Source organism: Carettochelys insculpta, chromosome 3, assembly GCF_033958435.1.
Source record: "Carettochelys insculpta isolate YL-2023 chromosome 3, ASM3395843v1, whole genome shotgun sequence".
In the NCBI taxonomy this organism is placed as follows: Eukaryota; Metazoa; Chordata; order Testudines; family Carettochelyidae; genus Carettochelys; species Carettochelys insculpta.
The window spans coordinates 76557410-76584305 of record NC_134139.1 but is presented as its reverse complement, the minus strand read 5'-3'; the positions used below and the strand labels follow the sequence as shown (position 1 = coordinate 76584305).

General features: G+C 46.0%; 1 protein-coding gene across 2 annotated transcripts in view; it reads right to left on the bottom strand.

Annotated features, from left to right (window-relative positions):
- PCNX2 (pecanex 2) overlaps positions 1-26896 on the bottom strand; it is a 258263-nt gene that overhangs the window by 170858 nt on the left and 60509 nt on the right. For both annotated transcript variants that reach the window (XM_074988652.1, XM_074988650.1), the window contains exons 9-12: positions 19820-19955; positions 16412-16554; positions 14333-14486; positions 14194-14226 (exon numbers count right to left, since the gene is read on the bottom strand). In XM_074988652.1, coding sequence (XP_074844753.1) covers positions 14194-14226; positions 14333-14486; positions 16412-16554; positions 19820-19955 — 466 coding nt within the window. The remainder of the gene's footprint in view (positions 1-14193; positions 14227-14332; positions 14487-16411; positions 16555-19819; positions 19956-26896) is intronic.

Here is a 26896-nt window from a genome sequence, read left to right as displayed (position 1 = left end):
AATATGATTCCAAATTTGATATTTTTGTCTATTTCCAATAAAAATGTAGTTATCAAAAGTTATTGACATATATGTTTCTTGTCCCATCCTAATCCCAATACAATGATTAGCTTTAGTCATGGAGCAGTGAAGGTGGGGTCACACAAATTCATTTAGCATTTTAGGGGGTCACAGTATCACAAAATTTGTGAACCCTGGGTTAACGAATGACTTTTTTTCCAGACATTTACTTTTGAAGATAAAACAGAAATTTGAAAAATAGAAGTTTAAGCAAATAAAGCAATTTGAATCAATTTAATTTAATGAGAGAGATGCTACTGGTTTTCCCTCACAAGCTCAAAAAGTCAGGGTATGAAGGAGGAAGAGCACAATGCAAGTCTCATTCCACTTCCATCTAATTGTGCTGTTTTGTTTTTAATACAATAAGAGTTGAAATAACAGTTTCACAAAGATAAAAAAAAGAAAAGTGACTGATCAAATGCAGCGCTTCTTCACCAACTTTGTGGTAATGGGGAGGTATTTCACTCAAAACTCCTCCAGATTCATGGTTTTCAAACTATCTTTTGCACTTGTATCTCACCTCAGTTCAACAGCTTGTTCTTGCAAAGGGTCCAGCAATGAATCCACATCAATGTTGAAAGAATTTTGCACCAATTTCCACACAGGATTATCAAAGGTGGCATAAGGAAAACAGTGCATGAACTCCTCAGCAAGGCAATCCAGATGAGACGTAATTTTGTACTTTTGATCCAGGTAATGCTGATCAAGATCTATCATTTCAGCTTGGAGTTCGTTGAGATGAAGGATTGAAGAAAAGTTTCCAGCTCGAAGTCAGCAATTAGAAAACTGAATTTTCTCCATTAAAGCTCTGATTACATTAAAATGGGAAATGATGTTTGTGTTTCTTCCTTGTACACAGTAATTGAGGTTGTTGATAGCCTCAAAAATGTTCACACCACCAGTGAGAGATTAAATGTTTTGTCTGTGAAAGCACCATATACCCCTTCTTTTTCCTGATCTTAGAGAAAAATTTCCACTTCGTGCTTGAGTTCGTAGAGTCAGCTCAGCATATTTCCTTTCGAGATCCAGAGGACGACGGTATGATCAGCTCCTAAATATGCACAAAGACGTGCAAAAAGCCTCATATTTCAAGAGCTCCTCTTCACAAAATTGAGAACTTTGACTGCCAAATTCAGCAAACTACTCATGTCATAGGGAAGGGTCTTAGCAGCCAAGGCTTGTCTGTGGATGATGCAGTGAGTCCCATTTATGTCTGGACTCTTTTCTTTGACCAATGTCACAAATCCAAAGAGAGAGCCAAGCATTGCTGGGGCACTGTAAGTGCAAATGCCAACTAGTTTTTCCTCACGACAGACTGTTTTCTTGAAAAAAGCCAGAAACTGTTGCCAAAACACCAGAAGCCTTTGATTTGGTCTCCAGTCCTTTTGAGAAAAGCACTTCTTTCACAGCTCCATCATCCACAAATCAAAAATAGATGAGCAACTGACAGCATTGCACTAAATTGTGAAAATCCTAATGTTTTTATTTTTTTCCAAAACCTGTCTTCTTGTCCTGTGCAAGTTCATCAATGCACCACTTTACTGTGTAATCAGAGAGTGAAATTTTTTATATCTTTTTCTGGCTTTTTGCACCAAGCGCAATATTCACAGCACTCAACAATCGGTTTCACAAGTGTCACTCCAACCGTGTGAGCTTCCTTTGCTTTGGCACTGAGAAGTAACAGCCCATAAGATGCTTCCACTGATTTGGCTATCTCCTGATGAACAACTCCAGTAGCATCCAGCTTCATGCATTTCAGGCACTGAAGTTTGACAGCAAAAAACTCTTTTGGCTTGTCCTTCAGTGCCTTGTCTTCAAATGTTGCTCCATGGCTATGTTTCATGGCATACATCGCACTGAAGTTGGTCACTCCCATTTTCTTCAGTGATGGTGAAGCCCAGCTTGATAAACTCTTCATCATACTTCCTTTTCTTTGTCACAAACATTTCTTCAAATAATGAAAAACTATCTTTGGGCCTTCAATATATCAGATAAATTTCAGCCTCTCAACTCACAAAAACTGAATAAAATACCATTAAAAATTGCTGTAAAATTCTGCAATTAAGAAGACCAATATATAAAAAAGAATTAATAGTAATTTTTGGGGACATAAACTTAGGTGCCAAACTTCATGAATATCCATGTTTAATTAAAACAGTTATAAAGGATTGGAAAGTATGACACACACAAAGACAGACAGAGAAAACAATTACAGGCCTATAATCATCATTTAAAATTTTAAAAATTAGAATTTACCTTCTGCTAGAAGAAATAACAAACAACAGACACTATCCTGACAATGAATATCAGCAGACTGAGCAGAACACATGCCTTGAAGAGGATGTGAATGATTTTCCAAGAAAGAATTTGAAAGGCAGAGAATTTTGGCATTGGTGAAAATACCTAGCATATAAAGAAGTTAGCTTTACACACTTCAGCTGTGCCTTTGTTAAAAATAATTCTCTTTCTTCTTTTAAGGACACACAGGGATGCTGCACAGTGGTCTTTATTTGGTGATGAATAATGCCAACAAATGTTGAAATCTAACTGCTCTAATTTTTTTAACATTTGGAGTGGCTTAACAATTATGATGGTGTTTATAGAACTGATGATTAAATGCAGCTAAATATTGAGTATTTCAGCTGGATTTGACATTAAATATTTTTTCTCATGGCCTCATACCCCCGAACCCTCCTTACGCTTCCACCCACCCAGCCTCTGGCAGTGTATCCCAGTTTGGGAACCACTGGTGTCTATGGAAGAACAGCAAGAAATATCAAGGGACTTGTGAACGACAGCCATATTTATAAAAGTTGGCATGTAAAGATTGCAGAAAGGTGCCTAGTCAGATATACAAAAATGTCTAAGCAGGTGTTGGGTGGGGGTTACTTGTCTAAGCTGACCCTTTTGCACCCTGTATTTTATGCAATCATTAAACCAATTCGGAGTAAGCATAAAATGCTACCAAATCAAACAGCAGCATTTTCACATATTTTCCACTGGAGTAAATGACCAGTCAAAGTGCTGGGTGATAGAAAATCAGGCCCTACCATCTCTCAGAAAGCAGCACGAGAACCCTCAGTAGTGAGAATTTGGCAACTAAGTACTAAAATCAAACAACATTTCAAGCTAAAACAAAGCAAAGCAAAACAAAACTACTGAAAACATAACATTAAACACCAAACACAGAAACTGAACATTAATCACATTACATGAGCTGTACATTGTACTCTAAAGCTCACTAACCACACAGGCTCTGGCAGACAACTAGATGGAAAAAATTTCAAAAGGCAGAAGCCAAAAATATATGCACTTATTGTAAGTATACCTATCACCTTGGTATCTGACACCACTCTGCTGAGACCCCTGAGTCCACACAAGTAGGATCCCAGATGATTTCATTGAACTGTTTCTTGCCCTATCCAGCCTTCTGTGATATCTACCACAAAAGCTGGTCCTGGACCAGACAGGGCTTTTAAGATAGTCAGCAGCACCTTACCTTGAATCTCACACAGGAAATCACCGTAGAGATCTGAGCACTAGGTGCCTTATAGGGTTGTAGTGATGCACTCCACAATAGGCACAGTCATTCTAGGCCTACTGACTAGATGAATAAGTTCTAAGGCTAGTGGTTATTATTACGAACATCTAATCTGACAGCCTATAAAGCCTGTTCGATAGAACGTCCCAAAAATGATATCTAGTGCCACTTCTTTTAGGAAAAAGAATCCAGTTTCGATTTAAAAATTATCAGAGATAGAGGAATCACCACACTTCTTGTTCCAAATGGTTAATTACCCTGTTAAAAATGTCTTATTACTCTGGACTGTCTTCAAGGACAGTCCTAAATGGATTCTGTTACAGTAGTCTAGTCTTGAGATGACAAAGCCATGATGGACTACTGCAAGGTTTACCTGAAGGGGACTGGGGTGAATGTTTGGAGATTGCCAGCAGTTAGAGAAGATCAAAGGCATGAGAGAATCCAAGAACAAGAAGAACCCGAAAAACACCTAGATTATCCCAAGGCTCCCCAGCTGTGTTTTAATGCAGAAAGTTTTAGCTGCATTGTCATTCAGGTCTATAACACAGAGCATTCTTTAATCTCCCTGCTGTTCTGCATCCTCACATTAGTATCAAGCAATCTTATCTACTTTAATTTTAATGCAGTTGTGTGAATTATGAAGTAGTACAGTATGGTATCCTTTCAAGCACACTTTTTGTCTTATTTTAATGATCCTCGCTGATTCTAGCAAGGCTTTGTTAATAAATCTCATAAAATCTAATAACTTTTCAGTGACTATAATGCATAATGCAATATGGATTAAGTCTTCTCTAGCTTAATTTATGCTAAATACGCCTTTCATGTTCAAAATGTTGAGTGAAAAGATACTGAAAAATATTTTTCAAAGTCTCTGCTGCAAGACACATTAAAAAAAAAACTTATTAAGACAAGGCTTGTGCGGGGGGAGGGAATCAGGTATATTATCACATTTTTGTAATGCTGCATGGCATGTAGAACATAATATGATGGATGGTCTTACAAAAACATTTTTACTGAGACTGTAAAATTCTAGCCATGGTATTGTATAAAAATATGCCTCAATTAAACTTCATTAGTTATTTTGTCTTTGCTACAAATAATTTAAGCTATGATGTGATTATAATGAAGTTTTGATTATGCTAGTTACCGTCCGTCTTTTAACAAATTTGCACATCATTAATGTTTGCATGTGCAGGTGATTTGACTATTGTTCACATTATTGGGTAGCAAAACGAGTTAGTTCAACAGACAAATATGGCCCATTCTTGGCACTGAGAAAATTAGCTCTTTACTGGGGTATGAATATTTTTGTGTCACTAGAAATAATATACACTGCAATATATGGCATCGTAAACTAGAGTGTATCAACACTACCCAGTTTTCAGGAGGCATGAATCACTTCCAGATGTGAAATAGCAGAGCAATTCCATAATTTTATAGGAATGACTGAGGCAGGAAAGGAAACTAAGAATCCATGAAGATTCAGATTGGTCAAACTTACAATGGTAAACTGCAAAGAACCTGGATTTCAAGGTGTGATGGGGTTCAGGGGTCCCCCTGCACTGCACCCCGTCCGCTGGCAGGAGTGACTCTCACTCAGCAGGTACAACAGAAGGTTTATTAGGCAACAGATGCCCAGTTTCTTACAGAAGCGACAGTACAGCAGCCAGAGACAGTCCTTCCAACCTGTCCTGGGGAGAAGACCCCGAGGGGTGCCCCTCTGGGGTATAGCTTTCCCCCTCCTCAGGCTGGCTGCCTTCCAGCTCTCCCTTTTCCTAGCCTCTAACTGCCGCCCCCGATTCAAAACCCTGCTCAGCTCCTCCCTGCTCTTTGTTCAGGCAGAGGTGTTACCTGCCAGTTGTAGCCCCAGGGTCATCCTTAGCCACTGGGAGCTGCTGCTTGCCTCGGACATCCAGCCTGACTCACACATTCACTCCCCCCACTCCATTACATCTCTCCCCTCTTCCAGACCGAACTGAGCGGGGTCACTTAGCCAGTGACCTGGGGAAGTTCGGGCCCTCCCTGCGTGACAGGGCATCGGCTATGGTGTTGTTGTTCCCCTTGACGTGGACCACCTCCATGTCGTAGTCCTGCAGGAGCAGACTCCACCGCAGGAGCTTGGCATTGGCCCCTTTCATGTGATGCAGCCAGGTCAGGGGTGAGTGATCGGTGTACACGGTGAAATGCTGTCCAAACAGGTACGGCTGCAGCTTCCCCAGTGCCCACACCATGGCCAGACATTCCTTCTCTATGGCTGCGTAGTTCTGCTCCCGGGGCAGCAGCTTCTTACTCAGGTACACAATGGGGTGTTTCTCCCCTTTGTCATTCACTTGCATTAGCACCGCCCCCAGCCCCACGTCTGAGGCATCGGTGAACACCAGGAAGGGCTTGTTGAAGTCTGGATTTGCCAGCACTGGGGCCCTGACCAGAGCCTCCTTCAGCGCGCAGAGGGCCTCTTGGCACTGCTCGGTCCAGACCACCTTGTCAGGCTTTCCCTTTTTACATAGCTCCGTGAGGGGGGCTGCGATGGAGCTAAAGTGGGGCACAAACCTCCGGTAGTACCCCGCCATCCCAATGAAGGCCTGGACCTGCTTCTTAGTCTGAGGTGTGGGCCAATCTCTGACAGCCTCCACTTTAGCTGGCTCTGGCTTTAAGCAGCCGCTGCCCACCTTGTGGCCCAGGTAGGTCACCTCAGCCATTCCCGCCTTGCACTTCCCTGCCTTGATAGTCAGACCAGCCTTCTGGAGTCGGTCCAGCACCTGCTTGACCTGGGACACATGGTCCTCCCACGTCTGGCTGAAGATGCAAATGTCGTCCATGTAAGCCAGGGCAAAGCTCTCCATCCCTTTCAGTAGCTGGTCCACCAGACGCTGGAAGGTAGCGGGTGCCCCCTTGAGGCCAAAGGGCAGGACCAGGAACTCGTAGAGCCCCACAGGGGTGATGAAAGCCGACTTGAGCCGGGCATCTTCGTCTAATGGCACTTGCCAGTACCCCGTGGTGAGGTCTATGGTGGTGAGGTAAGAGGCTCCCCCCAGCTTGTCTAAAAGGTCATCAGGCCTGGGCATGGGGTAGGCGTCCGATACAGTGATGGCGTTAAGCTTGCGATAGTCCACACAAAACCGAACAGACCCATCTTTTTTAGGGACTAACACCACAGGCGAGGCCCAGGGGCTGGACAAGGGTTGGATCACCCCCAGAGCCAGCATGTCTTCAACCTCCCCCTCTATGTCCTGAGCCGTCCTCCCTGTGGCTCTGAACAGCACACACTTGATAGGGGTGTGGGTGCCTGTCTCTATTCGGTGGACAGCCAGGTCAGTGCATCCGGGTCTGTCCGAGAACAGCTGTTGATGCGAATGCAGCACCTCCTTGATCTCCGTCTGCTGGGCAGGGGTCAGCTGGTCTGAGAGGGGAATAGACTCCAGCAAGGAGCCGGGTCCAGTCCTTGTGAGTAAATCCACCAAGGGATCATCCCCCTGCCCCTCCCAGTGTCTGCACACGGCCAGCACCAAGTTCTGTCTGTCCCAATAAGGTTTCATCATGTTCACATGATAGACCCGGTGGCTGTGGGCCCGGTTCGACAGTTCCACCACATAATTCACATCATTTAGCTGTTTGACAACCTTGAAGGGCCCATCCCAGGCCGCTTGCAGCTTGTTCTGCCGCACAGGTACAAGGACCATCACTTGATCCCCGGTGGCATAGGCTCGGGCCCTGGCGTTACGGTCATACCAGACCTTTTGCTTCCTTTGGGCCATGGAGAGGTTCTCCCTGGCCAGGCCCATGAGCTCGGTGAGTTTTTCCCGGAAGGTCAGTACATACTGTACCACTGACTCCCCTTCAGGAGAGGCCGTCCCCTCCCACTCTTCTCTGAGCAAGTCCAAGGGTCCCCGTACCCTCCTTCCGTACAGCAGCTCAAACGGGGAGAACCCCGTGGATTCCTGGGGCACCTCCCTGTATGCAAACAGCAGGTGGGGTAAGTACTTGTCCCGGTCATGGGGGTATTGATTCATGAAGGTTCTCAGCATCTGCTTCAGAGTCCCATTGAACCTCTCCACCAGCCCATTGGTCTGCGGGTGGTAGGCTGTGGCCCAGGTGTGCCGGACCCCACACTTGTCCCACAAGCTTTGCAGTAGGGCCGACATGAAGTTGGACCCCTGATCTGTGAGGACCTCCTTGGGGAACCCCACTCTGCTGAAAATGGACAGCAGTGCATCCGCCACGGTGTCAGCGTCGATAGAGGTCAAGGCCACAGCTTCTGGGTATCACGTGGCAAAATCTACCACTACCAAAATATATTTCTTCCCCGAACGCGTTGCCTTGCTGAAGGGGCCCACTATGTCTATAGCCACTTTCTGGAAAGGCTCCTCTATGATGGGCAGTGGCCTCAGGGCAGCTTTCCCCTTGTCCCGGGCCTTCCCCACCCTCTGGCAGGGATCGCAGGACAGGCAATACAGACGGACAGCTGCAAAGATCCCTGGCCAAAAAAAGTTCTGTAACAACCTTCTCCTGGTGCGGTGGATCCCCTGGTGTCCGGCGAGCAGGACATCATGGGCTAGGTACAGCAACCTGCGCCGGTACTTTTGGGGGACCACCAGTTGCCTCTGGACCTTCCATGGCTCCGCTTTGCATCTGGGAGCCCACTCCCGGTACAGGAATCCTTTTTCCCACAGGAATCTCTCCCTACAGCCCTCCCCCAGCTGTGGAGCTGGGCTGAGACTGGCCAGTTCCCTCAGCTTCTGCAAGGAGGGGTCTCTCTGCTGCTCTGCCTGGAATTCTTCCGCTGGGGCAGGGGTGGATGCTACTCCCCCATCCCTGCCTGGCTCCAGCACCCCTGGCCTGTGAGATCTGGTTTTTGGGGGCCCCCTTTCTCTCAGGGTTGGCCCCTGTGGCTCCTGTGACTTTGGCTGGGCCTGTACCCCTGAATCTGGGGAGCGCACCCCTCGTTTTCTTTGGCTACGGGTCAGGACCAGGGCACGAGGGCGTTCACCTTGCCAGTTCTCCAGGTCAGCTCCCATCAGTACATCCGCCAGCAAATGGCTGTGCATGCCCACCTCCTTGGGGCCTTCCTTCTTCCCCCATTTCAGGTGCACCCTCGCCATGGGCACCTTGAAAGGGGTCCCATCAATTCCTGTTATCGTCAGGTGGGAATTGGGTATCATGCAGCCCGGTGCCACCACCCTGGGTCGGGCCAGCGTCACGTCAGCGCCTGTGTCCCAGAACCCCGTGACCTCTTTCCCATCTACTTCGAGGTGTTTGAGACACTTGCTCCACAGAGGTAGTGCCGCCCCCACTCTGTAAACTGACCTCTGAGCATTTGGTCCCCCTGAGGAGCTGGTCTGTGGGGCGGACTCGGCCCAATCCGAGTGCCCATTGTCAGCACCACCCGCCTTGGCCGCCAGCCCCTCTGGTTTCTGGGACCCCACCCAGTTGACTCCATGACCCCCCTGCCTGCTCAACCTGTCTGGGAGCCTGGGGCACTGGGCTGCTCTATGCCCCTTTCGCCCACAGCGATAACAGCCTGGGTCTTGTTGTGTCCCTCGGGCCAGCTGCTCTGTCCAGGCTCTGTTTGGCTCTCTGGGGGGTGGGTGGCTGGCCCCTCTTTCCTGGGCCTGCCCAAGAGGTGGTCCCCTCTGTCGTACAGTCAGGGACCGGTCTCTCTGAGATTCTCGGTCTCTCCGGGACTCCCTCTCCCTCCGGGACTCCCTCTCTCTCCGGGACTCCCTCTCTTTGTGGGGCTCACTTTCAAACCTGGCCCGGCTGTTTGTGAAGTCATCTGCCAGTTTCCCTGCATCGTGTGAGTCCCCCGGCTTCCGGTCCACGAGCCACACCCTCAGGTCAGGTGCGCACATCTCGTAGAATCGCTCCACGACTGCCAGCTCAATCAGGTCCTCTACAGACTGGACTCCCATTCCGAACGCCCACTTCTGGTAGTATTGCTTCAGGCGGGCGGTTGTATCTACATGGGTTTCCTCTGGCCTCTTCTGCGCCTCCTGGAACTTCTTTTTGTACAACTCCGGGGTCAGCCCGAACTTATGCAGCAGGGCCTGTTTGAACCGTTCATAGTCCCCAGGCTGCAGCCCCACCAGCTGGCTGAGCACCGCTGCGGCCTTCTGGCCCAGCAAGGGGGTGAGGTGCCGGAGCCACTCATCTGGGGGAACCTCATGCAACTCACAGGCTCGCTCAAAGGCGGTAAGGAACTCGTCCATGTCCCCTGGGTCCTGACACTGGGCCAGCACACGCGTCTCCAAGTGACTGGCCACCCCGATCCGTCTGGCGCTCTCCCTGCTTACCGCAGCTGGGGCCTCTTGGCGTCTCGCCTCTGCCATGGTTCGCTCATGCTCCCGCTCTCGCTCTCTCTCCTTCCGTTCTCGTTCTTTCTCCTCCCGCTGTCTCTCTTGTAGCTGGCGCTCGTGCTCACGCTCTCTTTCCCGTTCCTGGTGCTCGTGTTCCCTCTGCCATTCCTGGCGCTCGTGTTCCTTTAATTTCACCTCGAGTTCCAGCCGTCGCAGCTCTGCGGTGGGGGACTCTGCCTGCGATGGACCACTGCTAGCTGAGCGCGACCTGGCGGGCACCGCGTCTGTCTGACGGCGTCGAGCCCCTGCTCCTGTCGGAGAATCCAAAACGCTTCCCGAGGCTGACCAGCCACTTTCTGCCGGGACAGGCTCTGCCCCCCCAGATCGGTCATTCTCTTCCAGCTGGGCAATCAGCTGAGCCTTGGTCGCCTTCCCCATGGTCAGGCCCCTCTCTCTGCACAGCCCCGCTAGCTCTGCCTTCAGGAGTCGGGTATAATCCATCTCCCCGCTATCTCCCGGGGTATCCACTCACCAGCAGCAGCTGCAGGAATGACTCTGTTCCCCCTCTGGCTCTGGTGAGACTCCTTCCTTCTCTTGCGCTCAGTCAGCCACTGCTGGGAGCTCATCTGTGGGTGCAGTGCATCCCACTCCTGACACCAGTGTGATGGGGTTCAGGGGTCCCCCTGCACTGCACCCCGTCCGCTGGCAGGAGTGACTCTCACTCAGCAGGTACAACAGAAGGTTTATTAGACAACAGAAGCCCAGTTTCTCACAGAAGTGACAGCACAGCAGCCAGAGACAGTCCTTCCAACCTGTCCTGGGGAGAAGACCCCGAGGGGTGCCCCTCTGGGGTGTAGCTTTCCCCCTCCTCAGGCTGGCTGCCTTCCAGCTCTCCCTTTCCCTAGCCTCTAACTGCCGCCCCCGATTCAAAACCCCGCTCAGCTCCTCCCTGCTCTTTGTTCAGGCAGAGGTGTTACCTGCCAGTTGTAGCCCCAGGGTCATCCTTAGCCACTGGGAGCTGCTGCTTGCCTCGGACATCCAGCCTGACTCACACATGCACTCCCCCCACTCCATTACACAAGGCAAATTTATATTTCCAGTTTTTAAAATGACCGAGGCTAAAACTCACTGTCAAAGGGATACAGAGTCCAGGATACAGAGCTGATCTCTAGTTCTAGCCCTCTCCATACCACTTCCAACAGCAGCTTGCAGAGAGCAACTCCCCTTTTAGCTAGCTGCAGACTTCCCAGAAGATGGAGTCCAAGCCCAAACAATTGCAGGATAGGATCCATTCCTGAGAGTGAGTATACACACATTCCGACGTGGTGAAAAAGTTCAGTCCTCCTCCAACAGGTATCTAATTTGTGATTTTTCTTACATTACATTACATTATGCTTCTAGGTAAGAAAATTAACCTTCTACACACACATCCCCATTCCACATATCCAGTATTGGGTTGCTTTTACTAACAGTTTGCTGACTGATAGCCAATTGTAAGAACATAATGCAATGTATCTGTAAGAGTGTGAGAGGGAGGTCAGGCACGGCAGGGGTTAAACAAGGCCTGTTGGCCCAATCAGCCCCACCCCGGTTCACCTGCAGCCAGTGTCAGGCCTGGGGGGGTATAAAAGGAAGGAAGCCAGGCCAGTTTGGGGCTGACCAGCCAAGAGGCAGGAGCTGGCTCTGAGGCAGCAGGCCCCAAGCCAGAGATGCCACCTGGTTGGCTGCTGGAGGGCGCACCCCAGGACCCTCCCCCCCAGGTACTGAGGGGATTGGGAAGCAAGCCCCCCCACCCCCTGCAGGAAACCCCTCTCCTGCCAAAGGAGGAACTAGATTCTCAGGGCCATACCCCAAACTTAAGCCACAGACTCTCAGGTGGGGTAGAAGACCCACACAACAGGCCCTGGCCAGGGGGCCTAGCCACTAAGCCACCCAGTCCCAGGTGCCAACTGCTCACAGTATCCAATACTCCCCTTCATTTCTTTTACTAGCCTGGGAGCAACAGATGCACTGGATCCATTTCCCTGGTGTACATTGTATTCCTGGAAGAGATATTCCTAGTTAGGACAATCCAGCGCTAGCAAACCAAGGCCTTTGGAACATGGAATCAGTATTTCTAATGTACTAGTACTTCTGCTACGGAGAGAGTACTTCCAGATATAACTCAGAATGGCCGTGTCTACACTAGCCCCAAACTTCGAAATAGGCACGCAAATGGCCATTTCGAAGTTTACTAATGAAGCGCTGAAATACATATTCAGCGCTTCATTAGCATGCGGGCAGCCACGGCACTTCGAAATTGATGCGCCTCGCCGCCGCGCGGCTCGTCCCGACAGGGCTCCTTTTCGAAAGGACCCCGCCTACTTCTAAGTGCCCTTACTCCCATCAGCTCATGGGAATAAGGGGACTTCGAAGTAGGCGGGGTCCTTTCGAAAAGGAGCCCCGTTGGGACGAGCCGCACGGCGGCGAGGCGCATCAATTTCGAAGTGTCGCAGCGGCCCGCATGCTAATGAAGCGCTGAATATGCTTTTCAGCGCTTCATTAGTAAACTTCAAAATGGCCATTTGCATGGCCATTTCGAAGTTTGGGGCTAGTGTAGACGTAGCCAATAACAGGTTAGCTAGTTTCCCACCATAAGGCAAATCCCACATATCTCTTCTCAATTTAATCTAATACACAGATTAGTAGTGACAATTATAACAATCCATTGCTGATACCTCAATTATACTTCTCCCAGTTGTGTTACTTCATGAAGGAAGCATGAATATTAATATACATACAATTACAGATACAGATTACTTTAACAAGGAAGCATGTGCTATTTGATCAGTCAATTAACTATTTTTCTTAATGACTTTGAGGAAAACATCAACAATAGCAGATTAAAAATCAATGCTCTGTTTCGCAGATGAAATTGAAATCCCTATTGACTGAAGACTGAGGAATGAGCCTGCAACTGCTGCTGTTTTAAAAGCCAGCAGTGGTAAAAGGAAAACAGAGGAAATGTTGGTCAGATGTCATGTCACTGAGTTTCTGAATAGTGTAATTTGGACACATTTGTTTGTTACATTTTAGTATACACAGTACCCAAAAGTAATGATCATTTCAAATGATCAATCATGAATAAATATCGTACCGAAGCCACAAACAGCAGTGTTCTTGATAAGCAACCAGCAACACTTACAAGAGCTACTTATTTTAATGTTTCACTTTTGTGACACTAAGAACCCCTCAATGTCAACAGAGAAAGGGTTCATTCTTATGGGACAGCTCCTTTCGCAATCATGAAATATTGCTTTGGATGACAAACTTTGCAGACAACGCTTGGTCTGTGAAGTTTAGAATCTAAGAAGAGTGTTAATTGTTTTGTTTTGTTTTCGATGTAACTCTTCTGTGCCCATTATCCTTAAAACTTGAGACTTTGACCATCTGTTCCTTGTTAATAAATTGTATTTTCACTACTACAAATATATTTCAGAGCTGCAGTACTAAGCAAGTGTTGCTCCTGAGGTGAAAATTCAGCCTCTGTGTAAAGCTGTAACTGGATATTTTAGTGCCCAGGCTGAACAGACATGTTTGTGTCCCTCCTGTTTTGTTTTGTTTTGTTTTTTCCTGGCATTTCTACAGCCCATTTTTCTACCCCTGCTCACCTCACCCTAGCTACACAGCCCAGCTTGCATGGCTGCTGTCCATCCGAGGACAGCACACCTAGTGACTTTGTGAGTGGCTAATGGATAAGGGGTGGAATGCTCCAAGGACTCAGGGGTTGAGGTGCACTGAAACCTGCTGACAAGGAGGCCAAGGGAGGCAGCTGCCCTTGGGGCCTGGTGATTTAAATGGTCCGAGGCTCCTGGCTACTACCACTACAGCAGCAACAGTAGTGACTGGAGCCCTGGGAGACATGCACTGGGCAGCTAACTGGGGGAAGGATAGTTCCCAACCTCACCTCTTCTGCTTAAAGCCACGCTCCTTCCAAGGGCCCAGAGCTGCCTCTCCCCTCATCTTGCCCAGGATCCAGTTATTTCTGTTCACCACCCTTTGCGTGCCTGTTACTAGCCTGAAGAGAGGGAGTGAGGTCTGCAGACATCTGGAACACAGTGCATGCGTTGTCCGACATTGTTGATTACAGCGAGTTTGACTAGAACAGACACAGATGAGTCTGCTGCGCACTAAAGGCAGGCAGTGGTAAGGCAGTGCCTCATGATGACCCTATGCAGGGTCACAGTACTATCAACTGATTCCCTCTTAGTACAAAAGTGATAAGATAAATAGCATATTGCTCTGCTTGCTGAGACTTACGTGTATGGGTGAGGCAGGGTCAGGCTGAACGCTCTAAAAACACAACAAAAAAAAACCAGGAACAAAGTTTATTTACAGGTTTTTGTATTCCCAAAAATTTCAGAGATTTCTGTGGATAGCAAATATAATTATTTCTTACTTTTAGAAGGGAATATTGGCAACTGGCCATGATGAGACAGAAGAGAAGGACCCAAATGTCTTTACAAAAGCCTTGGGTCAGAGTTAGAAACCCAAGAAGTGAGACAAGAACTACTAGGAGAACAGCCAACACATTCTCCTTGATATCTTCAGTCCTACAGGATTAACATAAATATAAGAGTAACAGAGATCAGTAGGTTTTTGGTACATAAATATAAGAGCTTTCAGAGAGACAAAAGTATCCTGGTAACTACTAGTAACTTCAGCTGATGTAAGTTGCCAATGCTGAGTTACGACACGACACCATTTGAGATCTCCCCCCACCACTCTACACCAACCACTAATGAACTTACCAACAAATAGTCCTTTTTTTTGTAAAAAAGAGGAGCCGGTACTCAGCTGGCTCCCCACACTGTCCCCTTCTCCCCTGTGTTGGGGTTTCCGTGGCTACAGCTGCCGGTGGGGCTCCGTGCCCCAATCGGCTGCTCACCATGGGGCTGCTGGGACCCCTACTCCCAAGTGGGGCTCCTACAGCTGGGGCTGCTGGCAGGGTGGCGGAGGCTCAAGCTCCCAGCCCCGTGCTGCTGTGGGGCCAGCAGGGGCTCCAGCTCCCAGCCCTGCTCTGCTGCAGGGCAAACAGGGGTTCTGGCAGCCCAGCGGGTAGGAGCTGGCTGGGACACCAAGCCCCGCTGGCAGCTCCAGCTGTGGGGTCTCCAGCTGGGGGGGAACATCACTGAAGATGTGCCAGGACTCAGTACCAGTACATGCAGCCACAAAAAAAGCCTTGATAATACCTTACCCTAACAGTTTGGTTGCACTTATGATTAGGATACCTAAACCTCGTATTCAAACCTGTGTATTTTATTCTATAGATGAACAGATTTTAAGGCTAGCAGAAACCATTAAGATCATCCAACTTTCTGTATAGAATTCCACCAAGTAACGTGCAAACTTTAGTGTGCATTTACCTGTAGGTCTCTTTATAGAATACTTTATAAAAGGAACAAACAGCACTTATTTACTCAAAAGGCTAAGGACAAAGGATAGTGCGTGGCCAAAAGGTGATAAGCTATACTGTTGTCATTGTAAAATTATTCTTTAAAATGAAACCTTAACCACACAGAGATAGAAAAGATGTAAATTTTTTTCTTACGTGTAGTACTGAAACATGTTAAATCTTTCAAATACTTTTCATATACATTTATTAGAACAGGTGTGCAGAGAAAAGCAATTTAAATATTCCATCCATAACAAAAAGAGTGTTTGTGGATATTTTTCCATGCACTCAAGGTGTTTAGACAGGGCACCGCTTACACAGCAGCGTACATGCTGGACATAACTTCTCTGACTAGATACCATGATTTCTGTAGCACACTAAAGCTGTCGTCTAAAATTTCTGCAGCAGATATCATATTAATATGTACATAGGGCATACACCCACGCAGAGATCAACCTCATGACAGGCTAGCCTGCAGTCACTGGCTATATAGGCTTACTTGTTTTGGGTTGGTAATAATCTAGCAGATTATAAAGGGAGTAGGGTTAACTGAAAAGAGCGCTGCCAAAGCAGCTGATTGCAACTGACATGGAGGAAAGAAAAGAAGAGGTGCCACAGAAAGAAAGAGAATTGCCTCTCATCAAATAATTGTGAGCATTACCGAGAGGATTCCCTCCTGCATTTTCTTCTTAAAATTCAGAAGTATTTTTGTGACAAAAATCTGGCACCTTTTCCTCTGGTCTTCTCTCTTCCTGATTCACACACAACACTAAGTTTCTAACAGTGATGCCAGAAGCAGCAGTCCTAACAGTTCAGCATCAAACTCGGGACTAGCACACAAACTGGGCACCCACATAAAACCAGGTCTCTCTCCTCAGATAGAAGGGTCATGGACCGAAAAAGTCTGCTCTGAACTCTGAGGCCTGGAGCACAGAAACATTTTCACACACTTAACACTGAACAGATATTTATTTAAAATGAATCCCACCCTTCACTTGTTTTTTAATAGTTTGCATTTTACCTGTGAGAAGAAATTCATGCCACTTTTTATATTCCGTATTAGACAGTATGAAGAAATCTTACCGATCCAACAAGGCCAACAAGGCAAGCCGATCATACCAGACTTTAATCCACTTGCCAGGAAAAATAATGAATTTGTAAAACTGCTTGTTAAATTTTCGCTGTACTGAAGAGCATGAGGAGTCTTCAAAGTCTTGACTCAGATGCTTTAAAAAGAAACCATACGAAGTTTGATACTGACACAACTGTGACCACTAAAGTACATGTCAATGTTTCATTCTAATTTCTTTATAAGCAAATATTGATGAAAATTATTTTTCTCCATATTATTTCAACCATAAGGAACAAAACATATTAATCTAATTTCTTACAGATGACGAGAAGTTATGCTAATCATGAAAAACACTATTAACACAGTGACAAACTGTCTCTGTAATCCCTGTGACTCATCTTGTCTGTGGTTTTCTGGCTTCACCCATACTTCAGAGCAACTACGGCACAAACCACGACCACACCTCATGGGACAAGATCCTTGCCTCTGACTGAGAATCCCTGTGATCAATAATTCCAAGTGACAAACTATGATTTAAGACATAGTGGCTGTGTCTAAACTAGTCCCCAACTTCAAAGGGGGCATAGTAATTAGGGCGACGGGAGATTACTAATGAAGTGCTGTGGTGCGTATGCAACGCTTCATTAGGCTAAATCTCCCTCGCGGCAACTTTGAAGTGCTGGCTTGCGTGTAGCTGCAGGTCAGCCATGGGTACTTCGAAGTGCCCATACTACTTCCAAGTCCCTTTACTCCTCAAAATTCAAAGTTGTTGCGGTGGGGAGAAATTTAGCCTAACGAAGTGCTGCATATGTACCTCAGCACTTCATTAGTAATCTCCCAACACCCTAATTACCAAGCCCCCTTCGAAGTTGGAGGCTAGTCGAGACAAAGCCACTGTTTATTGGCTTTGTTTCTTCTGGCACAGTAATTTTTAAGCAAAATATGAATTCAAATATGCAGTTTCTACATTTTAAGTTACAATTTAGATATTTTACTCAATGTACTATAAAAGATTTTAAAAAGCCAAAAATGAAATATGTATATTTAATAATTTAGTTGATAATACCTACCACACCTCAGAGTATTTTCTGTATTTGATCTCCTTGTTCTACAACATCTGCCCCCAAAAAGAACTAGTAATTAATTTTTGTGCTTTTTTTCCTTTTTTATTTTTAAAAACATTCACCTTAAATTCACTACCACCACTCTTCTAATTGAGTATTATGACTTGCAAAGGAGTAGAAAAACGACACTGGTAGCAAAGGAATTGTTTAAAAATCTAAACAGGGCACAGGGGCCCTGATTTTCCAAACACTTCAGTATAAGTTTAAGCAAACTTCACTGGAATTCTGTATATGCATGAAGTTGAACATGTGCCTAAAGGTTTGCAGAGCTCTAGCCTAGCTCAGGACTTCTGTGTTGCCAGTGCTCTGTCACTGACAGGCTGCGACCAGCATGAGGCCACACTAAATCTATCTGTGTCTCCATTCACTCATCCACAAAATGAAACAAAAATCCCTTAGGGCTTCGCTAAATGAACATTGAGTTCACAGCAAAGCGGGGAGTGACTCTACCCTCCATTAGTATGCTGCGTACGAATTGTCCACGTGGATGGACCCTGCAAACATGCACTAACAGTTTGTTAGTGTGCTTTGATTTACCCCAATTTAACATGAGCTGTGAGTGCACATCTGCAAGGTCCACCCAGACAGTTAATGCACTGTCAGCTACTACAAGGTAGCTACAAACTACAAGGTACTCCAGCTTCCTACAAACTAAATGATCATATAATCAGCTAATGAATATGGATGACTGAAACTCTGAGTGAAATTCTTGCCTAGGATGGTCACTACCGTGATTGAGGGCCAAATTCGGACTTCCAGACACATCTGAATGGACCTAAAAATCTTTTTATCATCATCATTATTGTGAATTTTTTAATTATATTCTGCAGAGTCTGGATCTTGACCACACCTTGACCAAGAAATTTGTACCTGGCCCTATCCAAGTCAATGACAAAACTCCCAATGATTTCAGAAGGGTTAAGATTTCACTTAAAATCACAAGAAGGGAAGTCATAAAAACATAGGTTCTAGTCCCAGATTTTGAGCGTGATCTTGGGCAAGACCCAGTCTCTCAACACCTTAGATTTCCTATAGATGAGGGTAGTGCTTTTTTGTTAATAAAAAAGAAGCCGGTACTCAACCGGCTTCTCCCAGCCCCCACCCAGCCAATCCCGCATCTGGGGCTGCCGAGGTGCCCATATACAGCACCAGGGAGTACCAGCACGAAAAAAGCACAGGATAAGGCTGATGATAATTCTCAGGTTCGCAGGTAGTTTGAGGGGGGTTAATAAACACTTGTAAAGTCTTCTGAAATTTTTCTGCAGAAATCTATATACAAATCTAAATGATCATTTTATATGCATTCATAATATGCATTGACAAAAAATACTGTTAAATAGTAACAATAGATATTTTCCTGTCAATTTTTACTTCCTGTTAAAAATCTCAGTCAAGATAAATAATTGACTGACATTTTAGGTTTATTAACATCAGACTTGAAATGGCCACAGCAAAACGCGGGGAAGATGTGAAGCCTGGGATGATGGGGGTCTCCACATTCTGGAAGACAGTTGGAGAAAGAGACTCCAAACACACAACTATTATAAAAATATGCTATACCATAGTCTAAATCAAACTGAGCATTAAGGGCCTGCTTTTGACAAGTGCCGGACAATTCCAACGTCAGCACGTGTTTTGTTTTGTTTGTTTTTTGGGGGGTGGGGGGGATGGGGAGGGGAGAATGCCCTGCTACCCTACACATGATATTCAGGACCTAAGATGAGACCTTAAAAATTCTCCTTTCCATCTCAGAAAGGCAAAGACAGATTTTTCATTTTAGACCTACATACACACACTAATCTGCAAAGTAGATGCGTCAAACTATTAAAATTTGGCAATGCATATAAAATCCAAACAGCTGTATCCTCTGGCTTTCAATTTTTTAGGATAAGGGAATGACTGTTTACATGTTGGCAGTCTCCTCATACAGCTAGCATGAGCCTAATGCAAATACAGAACAGATTTAGACTCACAGTAATCCCTAAATACTATAATACAATTGGAAAATTTGTCTCTGTTATAAAAAAAAAAAAAAAAAAAAAGCTCAAAAATGCTCCTAATGGACCCATCTCTGCTACCTTTAATAACAGAGTTATTCCTTATTATTTTTAAGCCAGGAGGGCTCCTTGTACAGTAACATACTCAAAATATAGCCAAACAAACTCCCTGAGCACAGCAATAGGATATAAATTAATAAAAATGGTTAACATGATTGCCTCCAGACTAGGTGGCAGGTCTACAACACATGTATATGACATGAATCGTTAAAATGTTAGGAACTGAGAAACAATGTACCCGGGGTGTTTCTGAGAGGGCTCTTCGGGCCACCATCAGTAAGAGCTGCTGCTGGAGTGCATTTGCAGCATGATCTCCCGAAGATGGCTCCTGACTCTCTGAAGAGGTAGTCGTAGAAGAACTGAACTGCGTTTCACTGTGCACAGGAGTGAAAAGAAATGAAATGGTTTCAGAAAGCATCTAGTCAATGCAATTTAAAACAGATGATTTGGATGGCTCCTGGGATCCATAATGGGACACGGAAATTTCCTCCTCATCCGATAAAATCTAGCCCTGGCCTCTAGTGACCAAGAGTTGTTGGCTTTTGATGACTGTTTGTTATCCCCAATCCAGTCCCCTGTGGCAAGTGTTCTTTTTCAGAGAAATGCCACTATTGTAAAAGGAACTTCTGAAGACATTTACAACGCCTTAAGAAATAGCCAGGATCTTACAGCCGAAAAGTCAGGATGAAATCCAGGAGCCACCTTGCTCTTGCTTAGTTCTCTGTTCCTATTTAAACAGACCACCCCAAGGGCAAAGCAGGATGCTTTGATTGCTCACAGCTTGCTTTGGTTGTGAACCAATGCCCCACCCCTACCCCCAACTGTCCCTTAAAAAGGTTATACTCTCCTTCACACCTCTTTCTCTGATAGTTTCAGCCAAGATTTCAAGGGTGAAAGGGCAGAGATTTAACTCATTCAGCCCCAGAAGTGCTTCATCCACAATGGACTGAAGACATGCTGTGTGACTCTGTTGTCTTGTGCTCCAACACTTTTTATGTGGACAACAGACACCAGTTTCCAAAGATGTCAATCTTTCACATTTCAGGAGCACTAAAATTTACTTTAGATTCTACAAGAGAAATTATATGTCTTTTCTTTAAAATCAGCCCTAAATCCCTCTAAGGATGTGTGTCCGTCAGCCCATAATTTTAAATGTCGTGAAAACTCCCTTCTTGTTCAAATATGTATGTAATTAAGATATCAGAATGCAAGTACCCAAGGCTGGTCTTCCTCTATTTCTTTCCTCTTGATTCTGTACATTTAGCACTTAAACAACAAAATCTTCTTTGAGTTTGTCAATACACTGTATAGTAATACTACAACTAATAATTACACTGGATTGCAAAACCAATCCCATTACTGCAACATGATTTTATTTAAATAAAATTCTTGCTGAGAATCTATCATTTATATGTTACTCTTGGGTGGGATTCTTTTGAGATAGCTGCTCACTTTTGCTTTCACAACTAGGTTTTCCACAACTACCTCCCCTTCTAATCTCAGTATTTCCTAGCCTTCATCAGCTCTGGGTATAGTATTTATGTGGCCACCACCATTACAATAGGATCTAAGGGCCTCACATTGTTTAACACCTTTGTTACAGATGACCAGCTGACACACACAAAGACTTAGGCGAGGGCTACACTACAGCCTTATCTCGAAATAACATGTTATTTCAAGGTGACATTTCAAACTTGGCACCAGATACATGGCATCAAAGTTTGAAATAAGTTCCTTTTCTGAACTTCCCGCTATCCATCTCACAATGAGCATATTGTTTGGCTATTTCAAGTGCAGTGTTTGGCTGCAGGGTTTCTATTTCGGGATACAAGTGTATCCCGAAATAGAAACCTCAGTGCAGGGTAGTCACATTGTCCTATGGCAAATATGGGACACCAGCCACCAGGGATTGGGGGGCTGCTGTCACATGTCAGGGCACCTCAGCAAGGGGGGGCTTCTGCCCCACAGTGAGGCACCAGGGACGGGGGCTCCACAACCTCCTGGTGGAAAGGGGGAGTGCCAAGAATAGGTGCCTTACAGCCTCCCAGCTTGGATGACCAGGAAATGTGACAGCTGCCTCTTGGCAGGGGCCCCTGGCTCAGGGGCCAGCCATCCTATGCAGGAAATGCCTTGCAGTGGGAGCTTCATCCCCAGGGCGTGGGATGCCAAAGAACAAGGCATCCACCCCATGAAGGGGCTCCCTGGCAGTGGGAGCTGCCTCCCCTAGGCTTGGGGCATCAGGCAGCCGCCCTGTTGCAAAGCTCACTGGCAGCAGGTGCTGCTGCTGTGGGGTGCCAGGGAATAAGGAAGTCCCACAGAGGCGCTCCCCTGTAGCAGGAGCTGCTGCCCCAAGGAGCAGGATGCTGGGGAACAGGGAAGCTGCCTTGCGGAGGAGCTGCATGGCAGTGGGGGCTGCCGCCCCAAGACAAAGGTGCCAGGAATTGGGCAGCTGCCCTGCAGCAAGGCTCCCTGGCAGTGGAGGCTGTCACCCAAAACACTGGGTGTAAGGGACCAAGAGCCCCGCAAAATACGGGACAATTTGTCCATTTTCTTAAAAAGTCAGGATGCCTGTGAGACAGCTTAAATAAGAGACTCTCCTGGTAAAAACAGGACAGATGGTCACCCTCCCTCACTGTACCCTTAGTGACTTGCACAGAGGAACACAAAAAGTCTGCAGCAGAACAAGGAAGTAAACACAGGTAATCTAAGTTCCAAGCTGGTCCCCTAACCACTGGACCATCCTTTTGGCTTTAGAAAGTCAGACCTTCCACATAAACTCCCTTCAGCATACACCAGACAAAGGGGAAAGTCAACGGATCAGTGGCTGTCCAGTAAGATACAAAAAAAGAGAAAGTGAAGCGTTGCGTGCTACATATACATAGTTCATCACTTTAGAAGTGTCCGCCCACTCCCATAGCCACTGCTGTGCAAAAGCAAAGTGAATTATGGTTCATTCTTAATTCTTGTCTGTTTTCTTTTACCCCACATCCAGTAAGAAAGGGCCTGGCTTGATGATACTACTCTCATACACTACAAGCCTTCAGTCAGAACCCCTTGTCTTCTGTACCAATCAAATCTATCCACCGTAGACTCTTGACACTTCCCCTATCTTCCCTGAAAGAAGAAATTCTCCCCGATTAGACCAAAAACAACTTTGAAAGCCTAGTGAGGCAACAGGCAATTTTCTATTTCCACTTAGCAGCAGAATCCACAGCTCCACCCGCCAGCTGTGTCTGGCAGAAGCAACTCACTCCAGAGGTTGTTAACAACCAGGAGGCCAGCAGTGAGAAAGTCAGGAACTGTGGAAACTGAGCAGGGCAGTTAAGGCCATGGGGTGGAGTGTGTTAAGCTGGGAAGGCAGGGGGGAAAGCAGCTATTCAAAAACAGGCACTGCACATGGAACGTTACTTCTGCGTGCGCATGTATTTACATCTCGGGACAACATTAATAGGGATTTTAAAAATAAAATCTCACTTAGTCTCTCTCTTGCTCTGTACATCTTATCCTTCTTCCACTGCAAGCTGCCACCAACCCCCATCATCTCAGCCTTCTTTCTCTCTATGTCCCACATGGCTTTGATCATTGTCAGATTCACATGTAATGTCCCCTTTCTGATACTAAACAGTTCCATTTTTAAAGAATTACTTCTACTCAGAGATGTACACCAGGGCTGATGACACATCATTATCACACTAACAATGAACACCAACAAAAAATTCTACCGTTTTGTTTGTGTTTTTATAAACCTAAAGCAGGGCTCTGTAATGTATAAATAGGAGCAAACACTTCCTAATTACTGAATAATTTTAACATAAAGCTGAACATCATGATGTAATACGATGAACAGAAAATACATTAGTTAGCAGAATCAAATTAAGGCTATCAAGATCTACTGTAAACGGCACCATTAATATCAACAAAGGTATAATTACACTAAATTTTGAATTGTAAATTAATAACTAAGATATATTTGACAGATATGTAAAATATGCACAATTAATATGAAAGGTACAGAGCACCCTCTGTTGATCACCAAAAGAGATTAATATTTTACTGTATTTTTTGCTCAGCATGAAGTACTACTGCACAATGGAACAAGCATAAATTCAGCTTAACAACTGCGCAACGCTAAATATTTTTTTGTAACCATGCGACATTTGAAAATCTATGTTATAAATCTCGTTAGTCTTCCATGACTTTTTATGGCACTGAAAAATTTGGCCAAAAAAGCAGTCTAAGTAATAACACAGCTCATTCTGGCCCATATTCCATTACTTATCCAGACATATTTCTGAAGTTATCAGAGGTGAGATCACGACAGAAATCCGCATTAGAAGAAAATACATAATTTAATAGATACCTTGCTTAAAGCATGTTTATACTAGTCAATAAATGCATGGACAGACAATGCCAATATTTTGGTAGGTTAAAGTGAGAGATCTTCAAAATGTGGTACAGTGATCTTCTGGTAGCCAAATGGTGCAGGTTCTTCTCTTTATCTAGTGTTGTCCTGCTGAATTACAATTGAAAGAACATCAAATATTTTCATAATATTATTTTTCCATTGTAAGCAGTCGTACTTGTGGCCACAGAGATAATGAGCAATGATGAACGGGAGAGGTGGAGAGTGCACACCTCAAAAAGTGGAAGGTCGGAGATTGCAAGATACTTCATTAAGAATGGGACCCACATACACTAAACTCCTTCTTATTGGGCATTCGGTAAACCAGAACTCTCAAATAACCGGTGCCAACCCCAGCTCTGCCCTCAGCTTCTCCAGGCCGGGGCTAACCCCAACCCGGGCCTGGAGCTGCCAGCTCTAAGCCCCTGGGCTGCCAGAGCTCCCAATCTGGCCAAGTCTGGGGCTGAAGCTGCCAGTGGTGCTTCATCCCCTGCCAGCTCCAGAGTTCTCCTGGCCCCAGGGCTGCCAGGGTTAACCTGTCTGGGTCCTGTGGCTGGAGCTGCCAGCTCTCAGACCTGGGACCACCAGGGTTTCCCTAGCCCCAACAGAGTTCTGCTCCCTGGTGGCGTTCCCACGTGCTTGGGTCCGGCAGAGTTCTCCTGTGCCCCAGAGCCATGAGCAGAGCCCCACACCCTAACACAGCCCAGGTCTGACAGCATTGCCTCACGCGCAGGCAGAGCTCCACATGCCAGCAGAGCCCAGGGCCACTGGCATAGCCCTGTGTGCTGGCAGACCCAGGGCTGCCAGCAGAACCTCCCCCCTCCCCACTAGGTAGCTGGCAGAGCCCCATGGGCTGGCACAGCCCCCCCGCCCAACTCCAATGGAGGTCTCCCAGCCCCAGAACTGCAGGAGTTCCTCTGAATCTGGCACACCAGCCGGCTCCGCAGGGCTGGAGCTGTCAGTGGGGCTACTTGCCCCAGCCAGCTCCCAACTACAGGACTGGTAGGGTCCCCTGCCCGGGATCCTGCAGCTGCCTCTCTATTAAGAGGCATTTTTGAATATCCGGCAACCTCACAGTCCTGAGGTTGCTGGCTATGAAAGAGCTTACTGTAATTTTAAAAAAAATCAAGAGTTCCTAGATTAAGTAAATGATTTTTTAATGAGTCCTGGACTGATCTTTCCTTTTCAGAGTGTATGAGAAGAGGAGACTGCAAAGGCTGTGACTAAATACTAAAAACAACCTGACTAAAGGTATATTTTTAATAAACGCCACCCAGGGTGGTATGGGATAAAACAGAATGTTGGATATCTGGGGGTCAGATAACCTCCCCACAGCCCAGCAGCAGCTGGGAAATGGCTTCTGGCAGCTGGCAACCCTCCAGCCACCAGCCTGCCCTGAACAACTCCCCGCACTCAATGGGCAGCCAGCAGGTGCCCGCCCCATGCCGGATGGGGCTGTATGTCCCACGTCAGCAGCAGCTACTGTCCAGGCAGGTAGCCCCACAGCAGCCATCCGCCTGCCCCAGGCAGCCACCCACCCACCCGGTAGAAGGGGACCAGAAGCCGGCAACCCCTCTTTCACCCCCATGCCCACCCACACTTTTCCCTCCCCCTGAGTATCCGCCATTTTCAGTTATTCAACCATCAGTCGGTCCCGACTAGGTCAGAAAACTCAGATTTTACTGTAAATGGAAAGATCCTGTAGTCAGTGCTTCAGACGGTAGCAACTGGGTCATAGGAGCCGAGCAAGAGGCCAGGTAAATTGATCTAACTAAAATATCTCAGTTAAAAGCCACTTTTTAAAAAAAACGGGGAAAAGCAAAGGAACAACACAGCCAAGAAAAATGTGACATATAAGAAAATAACCCACATTTCTTAGTTAAGTTAGTTAAGATCCTAATTCAGCCTCGATCTTTCTGACATCATTGCATTACTCACAGCCTTAAAGTTAGGCACATTCTTAAGCACCACGCTGAACTGAGGCCTAAGGACCAAATTAAGCAAAAGCCCCTTGGAAACTGTAACTCTGACTTCCCTGCTTTTTCAAAAAACAAAAAAGCAGTCCTATAGCACTTTAAGGACTAACAATCTAATTTATTAGGTGATGAGCTTTGTTGGGACAGACCCACTTCTTTTGGTGAATTTCTGAATTATATCGGTTTGTTGTACTAATGCAGAAATTTGCCCACCAACAGCTGGGAAATGGCTCTTGCAGCTGGCAACCTTCCAGCCACCAGCCTGCCCTGAACAACCGCCACACTCAGTGGGCAACCAGCAGCTAGTCCATGCTAGCAAAAAAAAGATAGAAATCTTGGATCGAGATATACACAGATTCCCTGTTCACGCTGCTGTTGTCCTCCTGCTGCCACTTGACAAGACACGCTGCTCTTGCCCCATAGAGTTTACAACAGCATCTCCCTCCCATTCCTACTCCTCTTCTGCATGGTTCTCCTTGCTGTCTCCCTCCGCTGCTTCCATTGCTGCTGGAAAGGTTCTCTAGCAGGGCTCATCCAGCTAATACATTTAGATAAGCCACGAGTGACACTAAACCCATCCCACATGAAGATTTGCTCTTTTAAGCCATAGGTGGTTTACATTTAATGTATTAGGACATTCGATGACAAAGCTTTCTTCTTAAAAATTAAGAAGCAAATTGAAGCATAGAATGAAATTAGGAATATATAAAATCAGAGCACCAGAAAGATTAGATTAGATAATTGCACATCAAACTAATTATGGCAGACAAGAAAAGAGCTGTGAAGCTTAGGAATCACTCTGTGCTCTTTTTCGATAAATTCAGTAATTATAATTTTAGAAGGGACACTGTCAACTGAAAACTCATATTTTAAGCTTCCTTAATAATATTACTGATAGCAGCTTGGATTATTAAAACCCACATAGTTTAAAATCCAG